Genomic DNA, 26101 nt, shown 5'->3' with positions numbered 1-26101 from the left:
ACAAAATGAACACCTGTTAAAAAGCAAAAAGTGATGGCCATTTCACACAGTGGCCTCATCCTTTCCACAGTGGCTCAACAAGCAAGGTTAGTTAGTCAGGAAAGTGAATTAGCTTTACCACACAGCTGTCATGTTACACATGGACTTCTCTGAAATGAGATACTGCATTTCCAGTCTTTCTTTCAGCCTGTGGGATTACTCCCCTAAGAGACTTTCCAGAGTCACAAAGGATTGATCTTCATAGCTACAGTTTTTATACTTCAGACTACTTCAGTGGGATCAGATAGGCTCATGCAGTAATTATACTAGGAAAACATAGGGATTAAGTTCACTGTCACTGTACCAGAAGAAATTTTAGATCCTTTTGCACTTTAGTATAAATTTCTATAAATAACTTTTCAAAGGACACCTGAAGATGTCTCCAACCTCTTTGTTTTAATTCACCAACCACTTTCACAATGCTATGCTAATTTCTGCTGGGAAATGCAAGACCACTGTGGTGTTTCTTGCTGCTGGTGGTTCTTGCTACCCAGTGAGTAAGCAATCAGCAGAGCCAAGCAGCTGGTAGGACACTCCACTACACTGCTATCAGAAAAAGGCTCTCACATTTTTTTTAAACTCTTTTTAAGATACACCACAGCTAATACTGCATAGCCCAGTCCTATCAATGTGTTAAATGCAACCCATTAGAAGGCTTTTTAAGAAAAGACTAAGGTGGCTCATTTCACACTAAAACTAGGACTGATTTGTCCTCAAATACCTCAAAACTGTATTGGGGGAAAAAATCATAGCAAATTTAAATAAATTATTCCCTTAAGTTTCAGTTCCATACCTGTCCATCCGTCCCAATGGTGCCTCCACAATCTGTAAGGAGCTCGGACATGTCGTAATAGCTAACAAACTCCCATAAGCAGGCTTCCAGATTCAGATTGCGGTAGAAGCGTAAGGTATTGAGACCTCTAATTATTGGGCTATATTGATAGGGAATGGTCTCTCCAATTACACCTGGATTTTTGGTAGCATCAGTTAAGAAACCATGGTGGGTCTTCACTTCTGTGTAATCCAGCAGGTTGGAGCATTTATGGTTTCCAACTCTACTTCCATCTGGGCTAAGTGTCAGCTCGAAGTTGGAGAGCTCTCTTGTAGAAATAGCAGGCAACATGCCTAAAAAAAATTAATTTATAGCACTATCACTAAATTTCAGTGTTCAGAGCTGCTTAATTTAGATAAAGTCTGCCAAGCACTAAGTATGTCATCCAATGCTTCTGTATTTTGTATTTACCATAATTAGAATAGAACAGAATTAACCAGGTTGGAAAAGACCTTCGAGATCATCAAGTCCAACCTATCACCCAACACCATCTGATCAACTTAACCATGGCACCAAGTGCCTCATCCAGGCTCTTCCTAAACACCTCCAGTGATGGCGACTCCACCACCTCCCTGGGCAGCACATCCCAATGGCCAATCTCTCTTGCTGGGAAGAATTTCTTCCTAACATCCAGCCTGAACCTCCCCTGGCACAGCTTGAGACTGTGTCCTCTTGTTCTGGTGCTGGTTAACGTACTTAAGGATTTAAAGAAAGTTAATATGATTGTATATAAGAATGTTATGCACAATAATCACATCTTTATATTACAAAATGACAAATAGAATATTTCTAAATCTCCAACATATTCTCTACTCAGGATTGTGGGTGATTTTTTTTCAGAAGCATATAGTGATTAAGTGGCTTTGTATTTTTTTAAGAAGTAAGTTCTTCCACACTCTTCAAAGAAGTTTTACAAAGTGTAGATCTAGCCCAACTTCTATAAACTCCTCAATTATCCTGAAAACATTTAATCTTCACATCAAAGACTAGATATCAACACAGTATCTTGTTGCAAGCTGAACTTGTACATTCATCACATTGTTCTCTGGTCTCACATCTTAAAAGATTACAGTATTATTTTGTCTATTGAAAATAGCATGACCAATAAAACAGCTCGAATAGCAGTTTGTTGTATGAGTTCTGTCAGCCCCCCAAGGGATTTTATCATACCATCAATATGTGGCATTGTGACTGTCAGTTTGATGAGGTTGGCATAATCAGGATCTTCTGGGCCAGTATAGCGCAATTTGGCAGAGAATGGCTCTGCTCCAACTACTCCTGACATACGAGGTTGACAAAGACCTAACGTAAAAAAAGAAAGCAACTTTACTTTATGTACAGAGGAAACAATCCACATTTTTCTTTGCACTGCTTTTAGATGCACTTTTTTTCACTCTACAACTTTCTAAAAACCTCAGATTTTCTTGACCAACAGGCAAATGCTTTGAGCAGCATTTACCAGAGGTTTGAAGAGGAATTTATGCAAAATAGGATTCCAACAGAAATCATTACTCATGTTAATGCAGCTACAAGAGCAGCAGAGATGACACAAAGAATTCAACATGGCTGCAGATGGGTAATAAAATACATTGTGTTGTAATTTACCTTTACTGCTGATAATTGATCATTCACCTTATTATACAATAAACCAAAGTATCTGTGATGCAACAAAATAACACATGGTATCAGACTGTATCCACATGCATGTCAGTTCTTCACCTATGCTTCATAACATTATTCAGTACAAGTTTCACAAAAAGAGATTTGCCTGGACAAAGGAGGTGAAGTACAGTAACTGAGAGGCTGAGAATGCAGCATCATCATTGGTTAGGTATCAGCGAATCGGAGAAAGACAATATCAGAGAAGCAAAAATAATGAATATTATGAGTATCTCAACCATGATAAAATGTTATCTATGCCCTGGAATTGCACACTAGTTGCTTTAGCCCTTAGTCAAGGAAGACTGTGTACAGTGAGGAGTACAGTGAGGCCTAAATGCCAAATGAAGTGCTTCTTCCGGCTAGGCATCCATCACAGCACCCCTACGCGGATTCTCCAGTGCATAATAGGAGCTGAGATTGTGTTGCAACATTACTACCATTGAATTAAAAAGCCAACAGAAAACAGGTTTCACTAATTCCAATACACTTTATATACTGTTCTCCTGAACAGTCAAGTTTGTTATGTGGATAACTATTTAAATATTATGATAATTTTATTTATACAATTCTCTGCTGTGTTAAGAGAGCTTTTGCTTTACTTCTATGAAGAACAGAAGAAAAACTGAGTGTGTGCTGTTAGAACACATAGTCATGTAATCAGATTTGTTAGGATGGAATTTGGGATCAAAAGGAAGTCAGGGGTCTTGCAATAGATGATGATGTCTTACCTTCTGATGTGCTTATAGTTACAATGGGGCTCATAAGCTCAAGACCTGCATTTCCATCTGAATTCACAGCACGAGCTGCACACTGGACACGAGAACCAGCTTGGAAGTAAATGGAGTCGAGTGTAATCATCTTAGAGGAAGTGAAGAAGGTATCAAAGTCAACATCCTTCATGGGGCTAGTCACACCATCAGAACCAGTGGGTGCACTTACAAGCCACCGGTATTGTGTCAGAGTATTATTGATGTTCTCACTGGCACATATAGAACCAGTCTTGTCGTAGTCTTCATATTTAGGATTACAAGCCTGCAGAACAAGGCAAGTGTGTTAACAATTTATTTGCTTCATGGCAAAGGAATTTTAATGTATCAAACTCAACAACAAAATGGAATTCACAATCCCAGTAAATCTCTTGAGAAATCATATTTTGACAGTGACACTTTTAGCAATGTTATGGGAGATTAAAAGGCAGGTTTATGGATGAATACATAACATAACTATGAAGGCACAAACTACACTCCCACATGCTACTTTAGCTTGAATCATAGAATCATTAAGGTTGGAAAAGTCCTTTCAGATTATCAAGTCCAACTGTAACCCAACTACCATGGCCACTAAAATATATACTGAAGCACCACACCTAGAATGGAATGGAATGGAATGGAATGGACCAGGTTGGAAGAGATCTTCGAGATCATTGTGTCCAACCTATTATCCAACCCACCTAATCAACTAAACCATGCAACCAAGCACCCCATCCAGTCTCCTCCTAAACACCTCTAATGATGGTGACTCTACCATCTCCCCGGGCAGCCCATTCCAATGGCCAATCACTCTCTCTCTGTAGAATTTCTTCCTAACATCCAGCCTAACCCCCCCGGGTGCAGCCTGAGACTGTCCCCTCTTGTTCTGGTGCTGGTTGCCCAGGAGAAGAGACCAACCCCCACCTGGCTACAACCTCCCTTCAGGTAGTTGTAGACATCAAGAAGGTCTCCCGTGAGCCTCCTCTTCTCCAGGCTAAGCAGCCCCAGCTCCCTCAGCTCCTCCTCAGAGGGATGTGCTCCAGACCCCTCACCAACTTCGTTGCCCTTCTCTGGACTCGTTCCAGCAAGTCAACCTCCTTCCTAAACTGAGGGGCCCAGAAATGGACACAGTACTCAAGGTGTGGCCTAACCAGTGCAGTGTACAGGGGCAGAATGACCTCCCTCCTCCTGCTGGCCACACTGTTACTGATACAGGCCAGGATGCCATTGGCCCTCTTGGCCACCTGGGCACACTGCAGGCTCATGTTCAGCCTACCATCAACCAGTACCCCCAGGTCCCTCTCTACCTGGCTGCTCTCCAGCCACTCTGACCCCAGCCTGTAGCACTGCATGGGGTTGCTGTGGCCAATGTGAAGAACCCGGCACTTGGATGTGTTCAATCTCCTGCTCTTGGACTCTGCCCATCTGTCCAGCCTGTGGAGGTCCCTCTGCAGAGCCTCTCTACCCTCCAGCAGATCAACTCCTGCCCCCAGCTTGGTGTCATCTGTGAATTTACTGATGATGGACTCAATGCCCTCATCTAGCTCATCAATAAAGATGATCTACATGACTCTTGAACAGCTCCAACTCTACCACCTCTCTGATCTAATTCTTCAAGCATACTTTGAATCTAAAGATTTCTTTGTTTTGCTTAGAAGAACCATTCTACATGTGATCCACTCCTGTGCATAAGGAATGATGTGAGAAACAAACTGAAAATGGAGACGGACCAAAATGTTCCTTGGTGCATTTGAGTATTCATGCAAACCTTTCAGTTGTAAAATTACAGTGAAAGAAGCCTGTGGAACTTCAACAAAATACCCATTTTTCACTCTGTGGCACTCTGAAAACAAGGGCTCATCTGTTATCTCCAGTGGTTTTAACTCTGCAAATTAGGGAGATAATGCAGGGAGCAGTTAAGCTATGTAATCATAGACACAGCCTGAGTATCAAATTGTTTTTAGTGATTGAACAAATGAAATATCTTTCGATACTTTTTGTCCTCCTGAAAATTCATTCATTATCCAGACAAATTAGATTAGTTCTTAGGATATTTGTACCTTGAACTCATGTATTATTAGAACAGATCTATCTTGAACTCAAGCATTTCAACAATATGATTTGATAGCAAGTGCCTAAAATCCACCGAATAAAACCCATATACTGATTTTGTCCCATCTTTCCACAGATACTCACTGTGATACAGATGACAGGATAGCCAGCTACGGGACTGGTTCTGTCTTTAGCTCTAGAAGTGTCATCGTATATCAGAAGGGATGCAACTTGAGGGACAGAGGGAAAGGTCACATCTGCCATGCTGTTCATTTCTTCAATGTAAACAATGGCCTTGGCTGTCTGACAATGAAAAGACAGAAACAGTTCTCTGTCAACATTTAAATAAATGGGGATCCAAGTTGGACCTTCATCAGAGTATGTCTAATCTTTGAAACATTGTTCTGAAGTAAGTTCTAAAACTTCAATTAGAACTATTGTGAAAGGGTTGAAGCATTGGAAAATATGTTATAGACTACAAAAGCAAGAGCTAAAGTGACTTTTTTTACTTTTGGATCAGTGAGGATAGCAAAAGCTTTAAGCCTGTATTTCAGCTCTCTTCCATCACTTCAGTGTTCTAGTAGAACCCAAAAGTGCACTATAGGATTCAGTGCGTAGGGGAAATGTTTGCCATCAGCACAGACTGTGTATCTGCTGTCTGGCTACCCAGAATCAGACTATATATGGTGTGGCAATGATGAAGTAGCCAAAGAGTCTGAAGAATATTTTATGCAGAATCAGAGAAATATATTGTTGAAATTCAAAGTCTGTATGATATTATATTAAATAACAAGGACATGTGGCTATTCCTTTTTACACAATAAGAATAATATTAATATGGTTTTGATATCAGAAGTTATATTTCACCTGGTTCCTCTTTTTAGAGTATAGAGGTTATAGTGTATTGCCAAAGGGTATTTCCAAGAGGACATAGTTTTTAGGACTGATCCTATAAGAAGAATGTGTCTGAACTGATAACCTGAAGACTTCCATCTTTCATCCTCTCAATGACCCTATAAACATTATTGCCTTGGCAACAAACTTGGATAGGTTCTGTTGTGTCAGCTGGGATGATCATCTTTGTCTTCTAAGATACAAGCCCAGATGGTGTGTATAAACCTTAAGAGTAAAGCTATGAGACAGAAAGCAAGGTCTGTTTAGCAGATTTTGGTTTAGAGGACTTTGAATTGATTTGTTACCTGTATTTCTGCCACCATGTTCTCATCAGGCTTCAGGTGAACAGTGAAGGCTTCTCTCATCTCCCTTACTCCATCAAAGATAACTTCAATCTCCACAAAGTGCTGTGTTTCACCCTCCTTAAACTCAATTTCTAAAAATACAGTGAGACACTTACAAATAAATTTCTTGTTCATAATACACTGCAATCCTAGGCCCAGCCTTGAGAGACAGCAGTCAACACTTAATTTTCAAAACACAGATGTTCATATATTTAATTCATGTGTTTTGACGATAAAAACCCACATAACAATGAATAGCAGTGGAAATGTGGAAATCGCTGAAAATGAAGTATTTTCATCATCAAAACAGATCTGCAAAAACCAAGATTTAGTCTAAAAGAACTTAATATTTTGAAAATGATCTGGGACAAATTAATACATAAATGTAGGTAATGTGAATGACCAAAGGACTGAAGAATTCTAAGTAACAAAACTGCCAGATCTTACTCAAACAAAATGCATTTTAACAGAGTGGTATATAATAACAATAAGGCACAAATCTACAGTTACGCAGAAGAAAAGCATTGTCTCTGAAAATACTTTGGAGGTCATGGTAGATAAAAAGTTTGTTCAATCTTTGTTTTTTCAGTGGGAAGGTTTTGGTAGCAGGGGTGGCTTCTGTGAGATGATGCCAGAAGCTTCCCCTATGTCTGATAGAGCCAATACAAATGGACTGCCAATGGGTTTCAAGATGGACCTGCCATTGGTCAAGGCTGAGTCCATCGGCAATGATGGCAGTGCTGCTGGGATAACATTTAGGATGGGCAAAATAATTGCTGTGCAACAGCAACTGCAGCTGGAAGCAATGAGAAAACCTGAGAGAAAGAACTTTTCAGACACCAAGGTCAGTGGAGAAGGTGGGGGAGAGAGGTGCTCTGTTAGTCATTCAATATACCATGTGGGTGGGATAATAATGGAAAGAAGTTTATCAACTTCCTTTCAAATTTCTTTTTCTGTTGCACAGCTTCACTCCTCATTCATCACTAGTGAGGAGATACAAGAAAGCTTAATAATTATGGAAGCAGAAAAATTAATAGAGACAGACACTAATTCCTACACAGAGTAAAAGCCATGAACAACTATGCAATCATAACCTATGAGTAGATGCTTTTGCAGAGTAATGGTATTGCACTCTGCAAATGTTACTAAGGTGACCCACATTTCTTCTACAGTTTCTTGAGCTACAGATGTTTTTAAAGGAAGCACAATTAATTTGTAAATATCTTGACTGTTATCTAGTATTCCAAGAGCAATTTATCTGTAGCATGCCACGTGGGATCATGTCCATACTGAATTTGAATAGCAAAACATATTAATAGATGTGGTTGCAAAGTATTCTACTCATTTTACAAACATTATCTTACTGTCCTGAATAAAAACAAATAGTAGGATGTGATAATCATCTGAATGATCCTACCTTCTGATACAGGGTGATAATCTTCTCCAGAAGTAGCAGATCCATCCTTTGTATGAACTCTCACAACAGAAACTTTGGAAGTGTCTCCCAGACGAAGCACTGGGATTTTTACAACTGCTACTGGCTTTACGTCCTTCGGTTCACTTACACTGAATTTGGTCTCAGCAAACCTAATAATAGGCTCTGTAATTAGAAGACAAATGTTTTTAGAGCACACAAATGGGCTTCCAAAAGCCAATAAAAACAAAATAATTTCTTACTGTCTGCATCATCTTTAATCCTTATCAGCGTCTCGTTTTGTTCGCCAATACAGGCACCAAAGGAAGAATCACTTCTTGGAGTGCCAAGAACCAAACGTAGCTCTTCCTCTTCCTCATGGAAAGTATCATCCATCAGCACCAGTGTGCAAGGCTTCTCAGTTTCACCTGCAATCATTCTGAAGGTAATATGCAGAACTTATGTGTTCTTTGCCCTATAACAGCACATCTCTCAAAGCTCAAGGAACCACAGGCTGCTTCTGCTGGCCAAGGCATCCAACTTGACACCGTACAGATTAATGAGTTAGAATAGAATAGAATAGAATAGACCGAGTTGGAAGAGACCTTCAAGATCATCAAGCCCAACCCTTCCAACTAAACCATGCAACCAAGCACCCCATCCAGTCTCCTCCTGAAAACCTCCAATGACGGCGACTCCACCACCTCCCCAGGCAGCCCATTCCAATGGGCAATCACTCTCTCTCTGCAGAACTTCTTCCTAACATCCAACCTAAACCTCCCCTGGTGCAGCCTGAGACTGTGTCCTCTTGTTCTGGTACTGGCTGCCTGGGAGAAGAGACCATCATCCGCCTGTCTACAACCTCCCTTCAGGTAGTTGTAGAGAGCAATAAGGTCACCCCTGAGTCTCCTCTTCTCCAGGCTAAGCAACCCCAGCTCCCTCAGCCTCTCCTTACAGGCACACTGGGCACACTGCAGGCTCATGTTCAGCCTACCATCGACCTTTATCCCCAGGTCCCTCTCCACCTGGCCACTCTCCAGCCATTCTGACCCCAGCCTGTAGCTCTGCATGGGGTTGCTGTGGCCAATGTGCAGAACCCGGCACTTGGATGTGTTCAATCTCATGCCCTTGGACTCTGTCCAGCCTGTGGAGGTCCCTCTGCAGAGCCTCTCTACCCTCCAGCAGATCAACTCCTGCCCCCAGCTTGGTGTCGTCAGCAAGTTTACTGATGATGGACTCAATGCCCTCATCCAGATCATCAATAAAGATGTTAAAGAGCAGAGGGCCCAGTACTGATCCTTGGGGCACACCACTGGTGCCTGGCCGCCAGCTGGATGTGGCACCATTCACCACCACTCTCTGGGCTCAGCCGTCCAGCCAGTTCCTAACCCAATGCAGTGTGCTCCCATCCAAGCCATGGGCTGACAGCTTGGCCAGCAGTTTGCTATGGGGGACAGTGTCAAAGGCCTTGCTGAGGTCCAGGTAGACCACATCCACAGGCCTCCCCATATTCACCAGGCAGTTAAAGTTAAAGTAGAAGCAGTAATGATTACTTTTATTTGAAAACTCATTAAAGTGGAACCCCCCATTTTGGCACTTCTCTAAGACAAGTTTCTATTTGGTATGCCCACTTCATATGTGTTCTTCCTTTTGTTTTATCTTAGAATGAAATATATCTTCTCAGTGATCGCTCCCAGTGTGCCTTTAAAAAATAAATGCTTGCACAAGGAAGCAGAGTAATAGAAACTTTCAGTAATACTAACTTTGTCTTGGGAGTTTCTTTATTTTAGTTTTCTTCTGATTCTCTCCAGCTTCCAACTCTCTGGCTGTAGACCTTCACTTATATTATTCCATTTGATTTTAATGTCTTTTAAACTCCCACTGATGCCAAGTGACAATGCCTTAAAAATGCTTTGAAATTTCAAAATGCTCAATTTGAGCACTCACAAATCAGTGTGCCTAGATTTACTAGATGTTCAGACACTCTGGGAAAAAGGTCTTATCTTAAGCATTCTACAAGAGCAGGAGAAATTATGAGCAATGTTCAGTGTCTAGCTTTCAGTGTTAGGCTTAGTGGGCTCATCGTCATGAGAATGACTCCTACATCCCTGAGAAAAACAGCAGCACAGGATATGGGAGAGATGAGGTCAATTTAAAGCATTTTTTCAGCATTATACATGCAAATATGATCAAGGCTCTTCCAGATGAAGAACAAGATCAGGACACTGCTCATTTTTTTTTCTGAGGTTGTCTTTTCCCCCTATAGAAAAAGAAATATCCATTAGGAGGAAAAAAAATTCAAAATATCCATTCTGTTCATTGTTACATGGGAAAAGTGAAAACTGCACTGAAACTTCCATGTAACTTTCTATGGGACCCAGATCCATTAATCCTAGCAGGTTGGATTCTCCTTCCTGGTTGTGCAGAAATGATGGGCAAAGGTATGGAGCTCATGACAATGCTAAATGCTGAGATCAGCTCTAAATAAAGACAGACTGAACAACTCATTTTATAGGAGGAGTGTGATACATGTCTACAGAAATATGAAGGTTGCCATTTCTATGATACAGGCATACCAAGGATGTCATGCTGATGACAAAACTTGTTTAGGAGTTTTAAAAATATTACAAATATGTAAACTTTAATAGACTAGACTGTCTTCTGCACAAATAGAAGTTATTTGCCAATATTCTTTCAAGGTAGTAACATCTGTTTTGTTTGTACTTCATCTCTGGTGTAAGATACTAAGTACCTGGCATTGGTGAACAGCCTTAGGAAAGACTTGGTGGGAAAAAAAAATTCAAACAGAAATTAGAGAGCTCTATCCCTGTTGAAAGACCAGATACCCATTTCAGTGCAAGTCATATGTATTTACCAGAAACCAGATTTACAAAGAGCAGGATTTCCTATCTGATAGCATGCCTGTGATTCTGTAATTATGCTATGTTGAGCCTGCTTCTGCTATCAAAAAGATCACAGAATCATAAAATTGTAGAATGGTTTGACTTGGAGGGATTCAAAGATCATCTGGTTCCACCCCCCTGCTGATGATATGCCCCTTTGATCCTTATTGATTATCACTCTAGGTCAGAAGTGAAGTAAAAACAGACAATGTAATTTCTGTGCACTGTGTCCATTAGGTATGGAAAAGAGCTTGATTTTCCAGAGTGATTGTGACACTGCTTTATGAGAAGTCATAATTAAAATAAAACTAAACACACAAAATAAAGCAAAGCAAAACAAGGTAGACTAAAGGTTTCTAAATTTAGTCAGGCACTTACCAGGAAGGAATGTGATGATGGAACTGTCAGTGTTAGGACGTTCTTCAAAGTCCAGCATTACCTGAGCTGAACCTTGCCTTGTATAGCATCTCACAGTGGATGTGTATCGGATATCTCCACTCCTATATATCATAGCAGAAATCTGTCCATCATTTTCATTGCCTACATATACAGATTCTTTAAACTGCATTTTAGGCACTGGGTAGAAAAACATAAAAAGCATTTGTAAAGTCTAATTGTAAAAGTTAACATATCTCCACTATTTCAAATATAGCTATGTTACATTGCAACAGATATATGACATAAGCAGCTAGTCAACAAATGACTTCATGCATCTTCTGTAGCTGAAACATGGATTCACTGTCTTTGGTGCAATTCAAAGGGACAGCCACTATTTGTGTATTGCAGTCATTCGCCTCCTGCATAAATGCAAAAAGGTATAAAGAATTATTACTCACAGTCAGACACTGAGTCATTAATGAAGATGATGGCCTTGCTGGGCTCACCAAGGGCAGCATTCATAGGCATCCTCAGCACAAGCTCAAACTTCTCAGTTCCTTCTAACACTGGCTGCCCAAGGTCATCCAGAATTACCACACGGAACGTCTGCATGTTGACTCCAGGGGAAAAATCCAAATTGCGACTGATGCCTACATAATCTACTCCAGCTACCAAAGGGACAAGAGATGAAAAATATTCATTTCATAAACAGCATTAAATGTAATGAAAAATAAAAATATCTATCAGTAGACAATTGTAGGAACATTTATTTCTTCTTTAAATGCAATTTTAAAATTTGCTGAATTTTGGCAGTCATGTCAAGAAAAAATATCTTTTGACCATCTAACATTGTACTGTACAATAAACCAAGTCATTATTAAGCTACTTTTTGTCTAATGATTCAAGTCACAAACCGGAGCTCCTTCTGTTCTGTGGTAAACTAACACTTATTGCCACTCTACCCTAGAACTAAGCCTCTAAGATAAGATGCCACAACTGGTAGCTCAATGCAGCACATCCATTGCTGCACTATGTAAGACCCAGAACCAGGTTTACGGCTGTAAAAGCAGCCAGCCATGTCAAAGCTTTCAGGCCGTGACCAAGAGACTGGAGACCCCAAGAGCTGTACCATTCCATTTTTGAATCCTAGAGGTCCTAGCACAATGAATGAAGGATTTTACTATATGGATATTTCATATTCAGGATGAGATAAAGACATCAGATCCTGCAAGCAAGTTCAGAAATGAAGTATTCATACTTTCTTCTTTTCATATTTTCTTTTTTTCTTTTTCTTTTTTTCATTATTTTCTTTTTAATGAGAAATGACATTTATTGCATATTTTACAAATGATAGATACATGTGATGTTCAGATATTCCTGAAATAACAGTAAAGTTTTATGCAGTCTTGCCTCACTGAAAATAAGCTCAGAAGATAAACTCTGCTACCCAGTTACACTCAGGATAAACATCTAAGGAAGATAATTTTTAAGTTTTAGCTTTTAACACTGTGGTTTGTGTACACCAACACCTGATTTTGCAGGCATAAGTTCTGTCAAAGCGTGACTGAATAACACACCTGTAGGCAGCCACTTGCTGAACAGGATAGTAGATTGTAATTTCTCATTGCCAGAAGTAAAAATGAGAGGCGCCAGTGATTATAACTCCATGCCCAGAGTATGATATTGAGGCAGTAAACAACTGTCTTTATGGGACTGTATTTTGTATGAGGATTTGAAGGTATTTCTCTCAGTGCTGTACTGCACATGGGCTCCTACTCCTGTTTCTATATGAGAAATTCTGTAACTATCTTTTCTGAGAAGAAAGATCTGCTAACAGCAACACACACAAAGGTGTGTCTTTTGGCATACATTGCGATGTACTATGAAACCAGAGCAAAACAATAACTTACCCTCTGCAGTTATTGGTTCAGATTTGCGAGACCTCACTGTAACAGAGGCGGCTTTAGACAGATCAGTTCCAGTCCTCCAGACACATACCTCAATATAGCCAGCACTCTCATCAACATAGTATTCATCATTTCCAAAATAGAATGATGGTTCTGGTGAAAGAGGAACGATATCTGTAAATGTTTCTTTACCTTATGTTGAAGGTAATAAGAGAGCATAAAATCTATATTAGACAATGCAGAGTACTTTGTTCTTCTCAGTAAATGAAACAGATTTCTTTTTTAAATAGGGTTTAGAATTTTTTCTAGGTATTTTTAGCTTCTTTTCAAGTACTGGTGTGCCTGGTTTGGGTCAATATTTGTTGTATCAGCGCTGTGCTCCTGTCTTGCATCCTACATTTTCAACTATGTGTGTCAGCAGTTATGAATCTGTGCAAAACAAAATGTGTTATCTCATTAAATTTCTTTGAGTTGAGTCCAGAAAATTCCTTGCATTTTTCACTTTGGTGCAAAGAGACAAAGGTGAATACAGATAATGAAACATCTTGAATGTTCTTACAAATTCCTGTTACTACAACCAGACTAGAACATGATATATAACTGGAGCTGCTTTCGGAAATGTTTTCCAGCTAATCAAGGGGGCAAATACTTAATTTTAGTTCCCCCGCACCTACCATTTAAAACAAAATCAATCTTATTTCACATAAAGTGGAATGTGAACCATCTCTTATCTTAATATTTAAGTTCCACACTTTATAACAAACAGCAAAAAGGACATTAAATGTTATCACTTAACAGACATATCATTTATCCTGATTTTTTCCTCCCATTTTCAGTTTTTCTACCCACAGCGATTTCACAGGGAAAATAGGATTAAAACCATAGCACAGCTCCATGCTGGATGTATATCAGTTTTTCTTGCAAGCAGGAACAGGGAAGTCATTCTGCCCCTGTACTCAGCACTGGTTAGGCCACACCTTGAGTCCTGTGTCCAGTTCTGGGCCCCTCAGTTTAAGAAGGACACTGAGACACTTGAACGTGTCCAGAGAAGGGCAATGAGGCTGGGGAGAGGCCTTGAGCACAAGCCCTAAGAGGAGAGGCTGAGGGAGCTGGGATTGTTTATAGTTTCATAGTTTCATATTTTCATTCAGGGTTGGAAGGGACCACAAGGATCATCTAGTTCCAACCCCCATGCCAAGGCCAGGGACACCCCACACTAGATCAGGCTGGACAGAGCCTCAGCCAGCCTGCTCTTAAACACCCCCAGGGACGGGGCCTCGACCACCTCCCTGGACAACACATTCCAGGGTTTCACCACTCTCATGGTGAAGAACCTCCTCCTCATATCTAGCCTGAATCTCCCCACCTCCAGCTTCATTCCATTCCCCCTAGTCCTATCACTACCTGAGATCCTGAGAAGTCCTTCCCCAGCCTTCCTGTAGCCCCTTTCAGATACTGGAAGGCCACAATGAGGTCACCTGGGAGCCTTCTCTTCTGCAGTCTGAACAGCCCCAGCTCCTTCAGTCTGTCCTCATAGGAGAGGTGCTCCAGCCCTCTGCTCATCCTCCTGGCCCTTCTCTGGACACGTTCCAGCACCTCCACATCCCTCTTGTAATAGGGGCTCCAGAACTGGACACAGTACTCCAGGTGGGGTCTCACCAGGGCTGAGTAGAGGGGGAGGATCACCTCCCTCGACCTGCTGGCCACACTTCTCCTGATGCAGCCCACGATCTGATTGGCTTTGCGGGCTGCAAGTGCACAGTGAGAGCTCATGTTGAGCTTTTTGTCCACCAGCACCCCCAAGTCTCTCTCCTCAGGGCTGCTTTCCAGCCAGTCACTGCCCAGCCTGGATTTGTGCCTGGGATTGCCTCCACCCAGATGCAGGACCCTGCACTTGCTCTTATTGAACTTCATGAGGTTGGCTTGTGCCCACCTCTCCAGCCTGTCAAGGTCCCTCTGGATGGCCTCCCTTCCCTCCAGCTGTCTGCTGCACCACACAGCTTGGTGTCATCAGCAAACTTGCTGAGGGTGCACTCAATGCCACTGTCCATGTCACTGACAAAGATGTTGAACAAGACAGGTCCCAGGACTGATCCCTGAGGGACTCCGCTTGTCCCTGGCCTCCACTGGGGCATGGAGCCATTGACAGCCACTCTTTGGGTGCAGCCTGGAGAAGAGGAGACTCAGGGGAGACCTTATTGTTGTCTACAACTACCTGAAGGGAGGTTGTAGCCAGGTGGAGGTTGTTCTCTTCTCCCAGGCAACCAGCACCAGAACAAGAGGACACAGTCTCAAGCTGCACCAGGGGAAGTTTACGCTCAAGGTGAGGAGAAAGTTCTTCACAGAGAAAGTAATTTGCCATTGGAATGGGTTGCCCAGGGAGGTGGTGGAGTCCCCATCCCTGGAGGTGTTCAAGAGGGGATTGGATGTGGCACTTGGTGCCATGGTTTAGTAGTCATGAGGTCTTGGGTGACAGGTTGGACTTGATGATCTCTGAAGTCTTTTGCAACCCTATCAATTCTATGACTCCTGTTTCAAAATTATGAGAGTGAGAATTCACATCCCAGTGCCTCAGTTATCCTACTGTCCAGCAGAAACCGTAACTACCTTCCTCAAGATCCAGGAAACCTGCAAAAGTTTTCTTCTATTTCATTATAGTTTTCTTATGCCACCCACTGAGTATTTATTATTAACATGAGGTTATGCTTGAAAATACCACAAAGCAGATGGCCAACTCAATTTAAGTTGGCAAAGATCACAGCAATTGATCAGTACTCTTATCAGTGGCACTATGAGTACTTCTCCTTCGTCAAGCATAGAAGTAAAAAGGAAAATCAAAGGAAATTACTGGAAAAGAGCTATGTCTACCATACAGAAAAGTTACAACTTACTCAAATGAGGAGGTACAAATCCTCTTTAATGGCAACTAGAAACTGGGTCCATCATTTCCATGATTCAGTCAAATTTTAAGATTATATGTATGTTGCAAAACCTGTGCCTTCTACTACAATGGAACAAGTACTTCAGAATTGAAGAACCTGCTTTGGACTACAACTAAGCTCAATAAAAGTGGATATGGTGAAGATGTACTCCGAAGAGGTGTTTTTTTCTGTTATTAAAGAACATTGTAAAATAGGAATTAAATTAAAACTAACTGGAAGTAATATATAGTTACTTGGTTATTACTAAGCCAGAATTTAATCTGAGAAGGCAGCAGTGTGTAAGTATTTGGGAACTAGATTCCAGAGTTAATTTGGAAGTTTTAGAGAAAGCATTTTCTCTTCTGTTTTCAAGATTTTCCTGTATTTCACAACTGACAAAAGAAATAACTAAAAATACCCAGGCCAAAATCCCCAACCCTCTTAATATTCCACATCAGTGAAACAAAAGTAGCTGCCTCTCTGCTCATCTGCTAAATGTTAAATCACGAATTGTAACAAATGGATGGAACCGAATGTCTTTACTGAAAAATAGTGCAGATTCACAGACCTTCTTGAGCATTATTAATGTCATCAACCTTTGCAGGATGAAAGACAAACTTAGCAAATGCATACATTTAGTAGATAAAAAGGCTTTCAGTTCCAATTTTAAATTTTGGATTTAATATTGTATGTCTTTAATTGTGTGTGTACTTGTGTACACAGACCAACACACATTAGTGTTACATTATTTGCCCATAGCGACTGTGTTGTCAGTAGTTGCATTTATATCTGAGACTATGAAGCTCTTATCTGAAACATTTTTAACAGGTGAAGAGGATACACTCTGGACCTTTTTATACAACTGCTATTAAGTTTGATAAGATTTCTACTTAGAGGGATACTGCAGATCTGGGTATTACATCTGCAAAGAAATGTGACTTTTCAGACAGACAACGATCTAAAATTCTCAAGATGGACAAAGACTCTAAGAGGTTAAAAATACAGAATGCCTACTAAGACCAAATGGTTCTGAATGTGCCAACAGCTAAAAATACTGTCAAACCTAATGCATGTAATTTCTTACACAAGTATTCTTAAAGTTTAGCACCCTTTCCCAAGTCTTAGCTCATTGTTATAATCCTGTTTTCTCTGTATTGCTGTCCCAGTAGTTCTGGAATTAGATCTCGACTTGGCTGCACCTCACTTTAAGCAATTAAGTGAAAGGTACTAACATTCACAGACTGCTTGCTATCAGTTTGCAAGGACAAAGATAGGCCATTCCAGGAGGCTTCCCAGAACAATGAACATACAGAAGGAGAGGTGAAATGGCTCACTCACTACAGTAAAAAGAATCTGAGGAAATGGGGATTCATTCCCTTCTACTCACTGACTACAAAGAGAACTTGAATGATTTGCCTTAAGCTACATGGAAGATATACAAGAAAATGTTGTCTGTTTCCTATAATATTATCCTAATGCTTTAATGCAGCTGAAGAAGAATTCTCACACATAAAAATGCCTAAACCTTCAGTTAGCTTGCCTTTATTCCAGAGTGAGTTTTTCACACTTTTTGAGGCATGTATCTTCAATGAAAAACACAGTCTGCATGGTTACCCATCCTAGGAAACAAATCCTTACAAATGTTTTGTACATTCATTTCCTGTAAAGCTGTGTCAGTAGCTCCCCGGGGTAAGTATCAAAGCCAAGCTACTAACAGGGAAAGCATTGTCTTTCTCAGGTCACAACTGGAAAACACTCTGCTCAGTGACTGCAGGCTCCCTTACAGCAAATCTTTAATCTAGTAATCACTCTGAAGAGAGACCACTGCAAATTTAATAGTTCCTCTTACAGAAATAAGAGGAAGTATTTTTAGGGTTTTTTGTTCAGACCCACAGATTTCACTGGCATGGAGTTACAATAATTATAGGAGAAAGGTTTGAAGCTTTAGTCCCAAGTTTCTTCACACAGAAATGAAATCTTTGTCTTGCCTTTGTACTTACACAGTCAGGAGTGTATATCAACTACAGCACTAGTCAGTCATCAAGCAGGAAAACAAATACACTTCTGATGCTCTTCAGAAATTGGTCTATCTTTGAACCTATATCAGACAATCAATCCAATAACACAAAAGATATATATTCCCAAGCACGCTTTTGTTTTTAAACTTATATGCTTAGAGGGACGTGGCAAAAAAGTAGATTGATTGTAAGATATGCAAAGTGCCACAATCAGTTTGGACTGCCAGTGTAAATAATTTGCAAGGTAGGATAGTTAGGACAAACACAAAAGAACAGAGTCTCCTGTGCTGACACTTCGATAATCCTTAACGCTAAAGTGATTTTCAGTGCTATATGTTTCCAGCGAGAGATATATGCACACATTCTCAGAAGAGGAAGACCTGCCATTGTGACATACACAGACTTTTGGAACCAGAAGAAACAGTCATTACAACTGAACTCATGATTGGCCTTTTCTACTGGTGTTGAACCATTTATTCCTAAAAGTTTTTGCCTTCTTTCATTTACAAATGATATTTGAAAATGACTAGCATGTGTAACTAGTTGAGTCACCACAGGGATCAGTTCTGGGTCCAGTCCAGTTCAACATCTTTATCAATGGCATTGATGATGGAAGAGACACACAGCATGTCTGCTCAGCAAGTTTGCTGACAATACCAAACTGGGAGGCTTGGTTGATATGAGGTTCAACAAGGACAAGTGAAGAGTCCTGCACCTGGGAAGGAAAAATAAACTGCACCAGTACAGGTTCCGAGGCAATCTGCTGGAGATCAGCCCTGTGGAGAAGGACCTGGGAGTGCTGGTGAATAACAAATTATCCATGGGCCAGCAATGTGCCTCTGTGGCCAAGAAGGTCAATGGGATCATGGGGTGCATTAAGAGTGTGTCCAGCAGATCAAGAGAGGTTCTCCTCCCCCTCTACTCTGCCCTAGTGAGGCCCCACCTGATACTGCATCCAGTTTTGGGCTTCTCAGTTTAAGAGGGACAGGGATCTTCTTGAGAGAGTCCAACAGAGGGTTACAAGGATGATGAAGGGATTGGGAGCACTGCCTTATGAGAAAAGGCTGAGAGCCCTGTACCTGTTTAGTCTGGAGAGAAGACAACTAAGAGGGGATATAATCAAATGTCCATAAATATGTGAGGGCTGGGTGTCAGGAAGGGACAGCCTCTGCTCACTTGCACTCTGTGATTGGACAAGGGGCAATGAATGTAAACTACAGCACAGGAAGTTCCACCTCAACATGAGGAAGAACTTCTTTACTCTAAGGGTGACAGAGCACTGGAACAGGCTCTCTAGAGAGGTTAAGGAGTCTCCTCTTTAGAGACTTTCCAGCCCTGTCTGGATGTGTTCCTGTGCGATCTGCATTAGATTTATGGTCCTGCTCTGGCAGTGGGGTTGGACTTGAAGCCCTCCAGAGGTCCATTCCAACCCCTAACATCCTGTGATCCTGTGATCCTGTGATTCCGTGCACAGTACAAACAGGGCTATGTTGTGAACATGCTTGTGCTACGTTCACGGTGAAATTGGAGAGATCAGCCAGACCTGGCTTCACCCGCTGGGGTCCTTCTCCCTGCCCCGTGCTGGAGCTACCCTCCCTGCCTGCGGCTCGTCACTGGAACATGTCGGCAGTGCGGCTTCCCTTCTACAGCTCCTCAGACAGTGCTGCTACACAAGTTTTGCCTTATGGGAGCTGTGTCAAAGGACACTTTAACTTTGGAGGGTCCTTTTCCCTTTGGAATATAAAGCTTGCAGTTCTGCACAAATTGGATTACAAAGCCTGCAGTTCCGAAAGCAGCCTCGATGAAGGGACCTAGGGACCATCTCCAAATTCCTACCCCGCCCTCGCGAGTAAAACCGGCATTCTCCGCTTTCCCTGGGGTCCTGGCTTGCCACTGATTTTGTAAGCGGGATAAAGCTATTTTGTGTCTTAGCCTTTTCCATTTTCCAAATTCTTTAAATTGTTCTAAAGTTTCCCACGAGCATCCTCATAGAATTCGCAACCAAATAGAACCTGTAAATAAGATTTAACCAGTTTTGTACATAATTTTGGGGCAGGGTATTTGAGAAAATAAAGATAACTATATTTTTATAATTCCCGCCTCAATAAGTTAATCCCAATGAAAACACAAAACAAGAGACAAACATGGACAGTCTTTCTCCAGACCTGACCTGGCTCATACTCAGACAATCTATATAAATCCCTACACAACGCTTACTTGCATTTCAGTATCACACCTGCTGAGAGACTCCACTCTTTTGAACGTGAGGTTTGGACAGACTAGTTAGGAACCAGATTTCCATTAAATCTGAGAAGAAATGCACATTTCCTGCTTAATGTCAGTAAACGCTAGCTTCTGATCTCTCTTATATATGCATGCTAAAGGGAGGAAAAAAGGAAAGCTCAGAAAACCCGTTCATTACAAAAAGCTTTTATCATGATACCATCAAGAGGACTTTAACATCTGCAACTAGATAGCACCATCTTACAGCTATTTGCATGTACTGGAAGCTGTGCATGCAACTAAGCTTCCATTCAGCACAAGGAATTTAATTTGCCAAGTCATTTATTGTTGCTGAATGCTGTAGAAGCAGGGGTCAAGATTACAGTCAGAGCTCAGTTTTGGAGCGGGTACCTATTGTGAAAATGCCAATATCTTTTTATTTGATGTGGTCAAAACAGGTTACTTTTCAAATTAATTTGTTGTAATCTTAACAGCTTTCATTTTCTTAACTCTGTTCTCATAACTTTTCCAGTCAAGAAGTAAATTCACTTCAGAATCAAAGTTACTAGCTGCAGCCAAATTGTCACACACATTATCTCAAGCAAATGAAGTCTGTATTTCCATATGTCTCAACATTCCATTTGTGTCTAGCAACTTGGAATGATTTTTAAAGGATGTAATTTTGTATGAAAAACAGCATTTAATAAAAAAAATGTAAAATGCTGTTTGTCAGTGCCATGCATTGGCAGCACTGGGTCATCACTGAATTATTCTCACTTTAAACAGCTTTACTCTGTAATTTCAGTAGAGTAACTGTGAATTGAGATCCATTGCTGCTATGAATAACATTATATATGATTCACTTTTAATTAATTTATAATACATTTTAATTTGGTACAAACTTTTACATTTTAACTCCCCCTTTGTCTGAAAGTGCATCCATGCTTTAGTTTCTCTACACAGTGTCTTCGCTAGCAGCACCTACCTGGCAGGCATGGAAATCAACATGTAATCTCCCTGCTACATGAATAACCAAAATTCAAACATGAACAAAGTAGCACAGCAAAGGAAGTAGACTACAGCCCTACCTGCAAGACTCAGGATGGCAGTAAAACGGCTGGAGTGATATCCCATCTCTGGTAACCTACTATTTACTTCTTGTCAGTCCCATTCACACTACAAGGATGGACTAAAGAATACTTTGCAGCCTGAAAAACTGAGCTAATTCTGATTTTGCTTAGTATCAGGCTGCAGCTCATAATGTTTCAGTAATAAGCAGATGAGCTACAGATCATGCCTGAACCATGGAGAGTAAAAATATCCCAGTGCATGAAACCATGCTGTGTCACAGAATCACAGAATGACAGGGCGTGGAAGAGACCTGTGGAGATCATCTAGTCCAGCCCCGCACCATGAGGGTACATTCACCCACAGCACATTAGCAGGGGGGTTGGAACTAGATGGAACTCTTGTGGTCCCTTCCAACCGTGACTGATACTATGATATGATACTATGACAGAACTGTGTCTGTGTGGGTTTTGAGTGACTCCAGAGACGGAGATTCCACCATTGATCTGGGCAGCCTGTTCTGGGGCTCTACCACCCTCAACATAAAGAAGTTCTTTCTTGTGTTTGGATAAAACTTCTTATGTTCAAGTTTGTTCTGTTTTTTTGTTCTTTTGTTCTGTTGCTGGGCACCACTGAAAAAAGAATGGCCCCATCCTCCTGACATCCACCCTTTAAGTATTTATAAGCATTGATAAGATCTCCCCTCAGTCTTCTCTTTTCTGTGCTGAAAAGCCCAAAGTCCCTCAGCCTTTCTTCACAAGATAGATGTTCTAGTACCCCAATCAAGCTCAAGCAGTACCTGCTCAAGCAGTTCCCTGTCCTTGTTTAACTAGGGAGCCCAGAACTAAACACAGTAGTCCAAATGAGGCCTCACACATTTGAGGTGTGTGCCTTCTCTTAGAAACAATTAATTTATCTTTGTTGGTTTGCTTTCCAAAATACCAAAGTCTTCTTTATGTGAACTAACATATTCATTAAAGTATTTATTCTAGAAGTAGCACTGTTATGATTCATGCACATACTCTCAGGATAAAACATACAGACTTAGACATCACTGGAACCATCACAGGTGTCAGAGGAGCTTTTCCTATGTTCAGAGTCTGAGGACAGGGTCAAAAGAATTTTTTCTGCTGTAAGTATCTCAATCTCCAATCTATTGCTCAATCTATTTCATAATCCAGACATTTGCCTCATTTACCAATGTCAATAAAAATATAAACACTAATAGGTAAAGTAGCAGACACTTTGTAATCTGGGGACACACACAAACTAATACTGTTGCCTGCAGCAACCATATGATTTCCACATACCTTTTTCCTACTGGCTAGACCTCCCACAGAGCATGAAACAAACTCAGAATATTCTACATGTTCCAGTTTTAAAAAGAATGAGATTATTTTTATGTTAGAGGCCCAGAAAATGGAATCAGTAACAAATTCTCAATGAACTGATGAAACAGAGGTAGACAGATAAATGTGAGGGCTTGGCAGCAGTATGTATATATACCACACATAAGACACCGCACAAGAAGGCTAAGTGTAAAGGAGCACACAGTCAGTATTTCATACATGAGATAAAAAATGAGAACTCCTACAAACAGAAATGGCAGGAGAACCTAAGTGGCATTCTAGAAATGAGGCTACACAAAGATACAGCAGGTAGCAATTTCTAACTACGTTTTTCACATTTTAGTTGAGTAATTAGTTTACTACTCAGCCTGCAGCAGACAAAGCAGTCTGCAGAATGGGTCTGAGTAAGTATATTTGTAAATAAGTATATTTGTAAAACCAGGGGTTTTCTGAGAAAAATATTTTCAGTTTTTCTCTTTCAAATAGTCTTCCTTACACCTACATCAAGAAACAACCACAAATTCACAGTAGCCCATTCCATGGATGTTATGTTTATAGTATCTTGCAACATAGTCCACTTAAATGATGACTCTGATCTCTCAGATTTCAAAGCCCAAAGTCATAGTGATGACAATGATGTTTTCTCCACAGTTGAGATTCCCACTGGCTGGCATTTAGTATTACTAAGGCATCAGAATGATAAACAAGCAATTTATTGTTTGGTAATGAGAGCTGAGTGGAAGAAAGAGAAGACATTATGGAGGCTCAATAGCAAAGAGAGAAATCCTGGGCCTTTGTAAGACTAAATACATTCTGAAAGTAGGTGAGTTCCTTAAAAATCCTATCAAATGTCTTCTCTATATCCAATCTAAATCTATCCAGTTTAAAACTGTTTCCCCTTGTCCTGTCACTACAGGCCTTGGTAATAAAAGTCTCTGTCTTTCTTATAAGCCCCCTTTATGTATTAAAAAGCTGTAATAAGGTCTCCATAGAAATCCTGCTCTTCTCCAGGCTGAAAAACCCCAACTCTCCTTTCCTCAGGGGAGAGGTATTCTAGTTCCTGATCATTCTTGTGGCCCTTCTCTGGACCTGCTCCAACAGGTCCATATCCTTCCTATGCTGAGGACTCTAGAGCTGGACATAGAATCATCTCCATGAACCTCCTGGCTGCATTTCTTTCTCAGGAAACAATTGGCTGCACATTTCTGGCTGATGTCCATTTTTTTATCTACTAATATCCCAAAGTCCTTCAGAAATAGGTATGACAAAGTACTTTCTGCTGTGTCTTCCTTACCTATCTAAGGAGCATAGATCGTAAGGTTGGACTATATATCTAGTTACTGAGCAGCTATGTAGTTCACATATATAATGTCTGTGTACCTGCAGACACACATGTATTAATAAACTGCCAGCAACAGGTAAGCTAGAAAAGCAAATCTTAAATGCATCTGGTTGCCTCTACAGAATGTCCTACTGTAAGATATGAAATGCATTTATTTCTGTGACAGACAGCAAACGAGGATTTTCCAAAATCTTTAAGGCTATCACAAACCGAACATTTTTCACTCTGTTGGACAGGTGATAACAAGAAACTATTAGAAAGAGAACTGGGAGTATAACATGTTGTCATAAATTGGCTGCCTTCCACTTTTTCTCTTGATTAGTAGCCAGTCTGGCACCTGGCTGGGAAAGGGGAGGGGTCACACAGAGATTTTACTTAATGAAAGGACAAAAGAAATTAAAAGCTTTGCAGAAGAGTCAGAGACACCAGATCGACAGACACTGTAAAAATAGATAAGGGAACAAGTAGTAAAAGATGGACATACAGAGGACAAAACATATATAACACTGGGCATGCTCTGTCTGTAGTGTTCAGGTTGTAACTAAAATTGGACAAATAGACAAGCAGATATTAACTACCAAGAACAAGCACCCACCCATTTAGTTTAAGGTTATGACACACCTATTGTCAAGACTAAAAAGACACATTTGATTACTTGCCTTGAAGGGCAGTGGAAATGAGATTCCAGTTAGCTGTGTGAGACAAGGATGTCCCTCTGACAAACTACGGTACTAAAACAATAGTTAATTATCATCAGTTGGAGATTTAGCCAGTACAATACTGAAAGTTAGCTGACACTGTATGCCTTTTGGGAGACAATGCAAAGCCTATATTTACAATATATCAATGCAGTGCTGAATTTCTGTCTCTTATCAGGTTATTGATAGTAAATGTCAATGTGGAGTTTACTACTCAAAGCAAGATGGAAAAGTGCTAGTGGCTACTGATTTCCAGAACACGGTGGTAAGGAATTTGTAAGTTTAATTAACTGGGGGGGGGGGGGGGGAGGGGGAGTGACAGCAGGTGTTTTAAAGACATCTCCAGAAGACTAAAGAATTACTCTCTTCTGTTTGCCTTCTGCATTATAAATACTACCATCCAGTTTGCTCAGCTGTGAAATATTCCCTGATAGTGCTACCCTTTATCATGTGGGTGATCGAAGTGATTGATTCTGCTGTGTAGGTATAAATAAAATGGTAATCAACCCTCCAACATAAATCTGAGTCCTTTGCTTTCCCAGCCTTGATGTAGAAATGTAAAGAAGTCTGAATGGCTGCTTGCCCATCTAGTCTGAATGAAGTTGAACAAATGTATTTAATGTACTTCCTGCTGTGAACAGCGTGAAGCTTCAACAATTCCACTAAGGCAAGATGACTGTTTGTCAGCCTGGCTGCAAGGTGGCATGCTCTCATGGCAATCCTAAATACAGTAGCATGTAATTAAAATCACATGAGAAGACAGCCACTGACAAAAAACCTGAAGCATTCTCTTCTTATCTGCAAGCTTTCAGTTGTGTAGTCATCATATCTCTTCATTTCTGGTTCTCAAATGTGATTAGAAACCAAGATGCCCACAATGCAAAACAGTGTTAAGTAAAAACGAGTCCAAATCAGCAGCTCAATAACCAAAACAGAGCAGATGCTTGACTGCAAGCCTTGTTGCAAGGACGAAAGCACTTTCTATCCGACGTTGCACAAAACACAGCAATGACGTTAGTGCTGGAACCAAATTACAGGTGTCCTATTTCCAGATGACTACTAACAAAAGCGTGGCATCTCTTGTTTTTTTCTTTTCCCCTGTACATATTTCAAACTATTTCAGAGTCACAGCTTCAGTTTGGAAACACAGAGAGCACTTCCACACTGACCTTACTTAGTTGCCATGAGCCTGGGCATCAAGGCATTTCAGTGGAAGATGGGTATGAGTGGTTTCAGGGTCTGAGCTTAAACTCCAGGCCTCCTCTCTTCAGGGGGAATGAAAAGTGCACAGTAACCTCATCTGCCTTT

General features: G+C 40.7%; 1 protein-coding gene across 1 annotated transcript in view; it reads right to left on the bottom strand.

Moving 5' to 3' along the window:
• Positions 1-26101, bottom strand: part of FREM2 (FRAS1 related extracellular matrix 2) — a 130298-nt gene that overhangs the window by 25299 nt on the left and 78898 nt on the right. The window contains exons 7-16 of the mRNA XM_068168628.1: positions 13178-13327; positions 11726-11935; positions 11268-11465; positions 8250-8414; positions 7990-8172; positions 6534-6664; positions 5479-5637; positions 3262-3565; positions 2042-2173; positions 833-1164 (exon numbers count right to left, since the gene is read on the bottom strand). Coding sequence (XP_068024729.1) covers positions 833-1164; positions 2042-2173; positions 3262-3565; positions 5479-5637; positions 6534-6664; positions 7990-8172; positions 8250-8414; positions 11268-11465; positions 11726-11935; positions 13178-13327 — 1964 coding nt within the window. The remainder of the gene's footprint in view (positions 1-832; positions 1165-2041; positions 2174-3261; positions 3566-5478; positions 5638-6533; positions 6665-7989; positions 8173-8249; positions 8415-11267; positions 11466-11725; positions 11936-13177; positions 13328-26101) is intronic.

This window comes from Melanerpes formicivorus, unplaced genomic scaffold, assembly GCF_026170545.1.
Source record: "Melanerpes formicivorus ecotype bairdi unplaced genomic scaffold, bMelFor1.0.p_v2 SCAF_144, whole genome shotgun sequence".
Lineage (NCBI taxonomy): Eukaryota > Metazoa > Chordata > Aves > Piciformes > Picidae > Melanerpes > Melanerpes formicivorus.
This window is presented reverse-complemented; position numbering and strand designations above follow the sequence as displayed.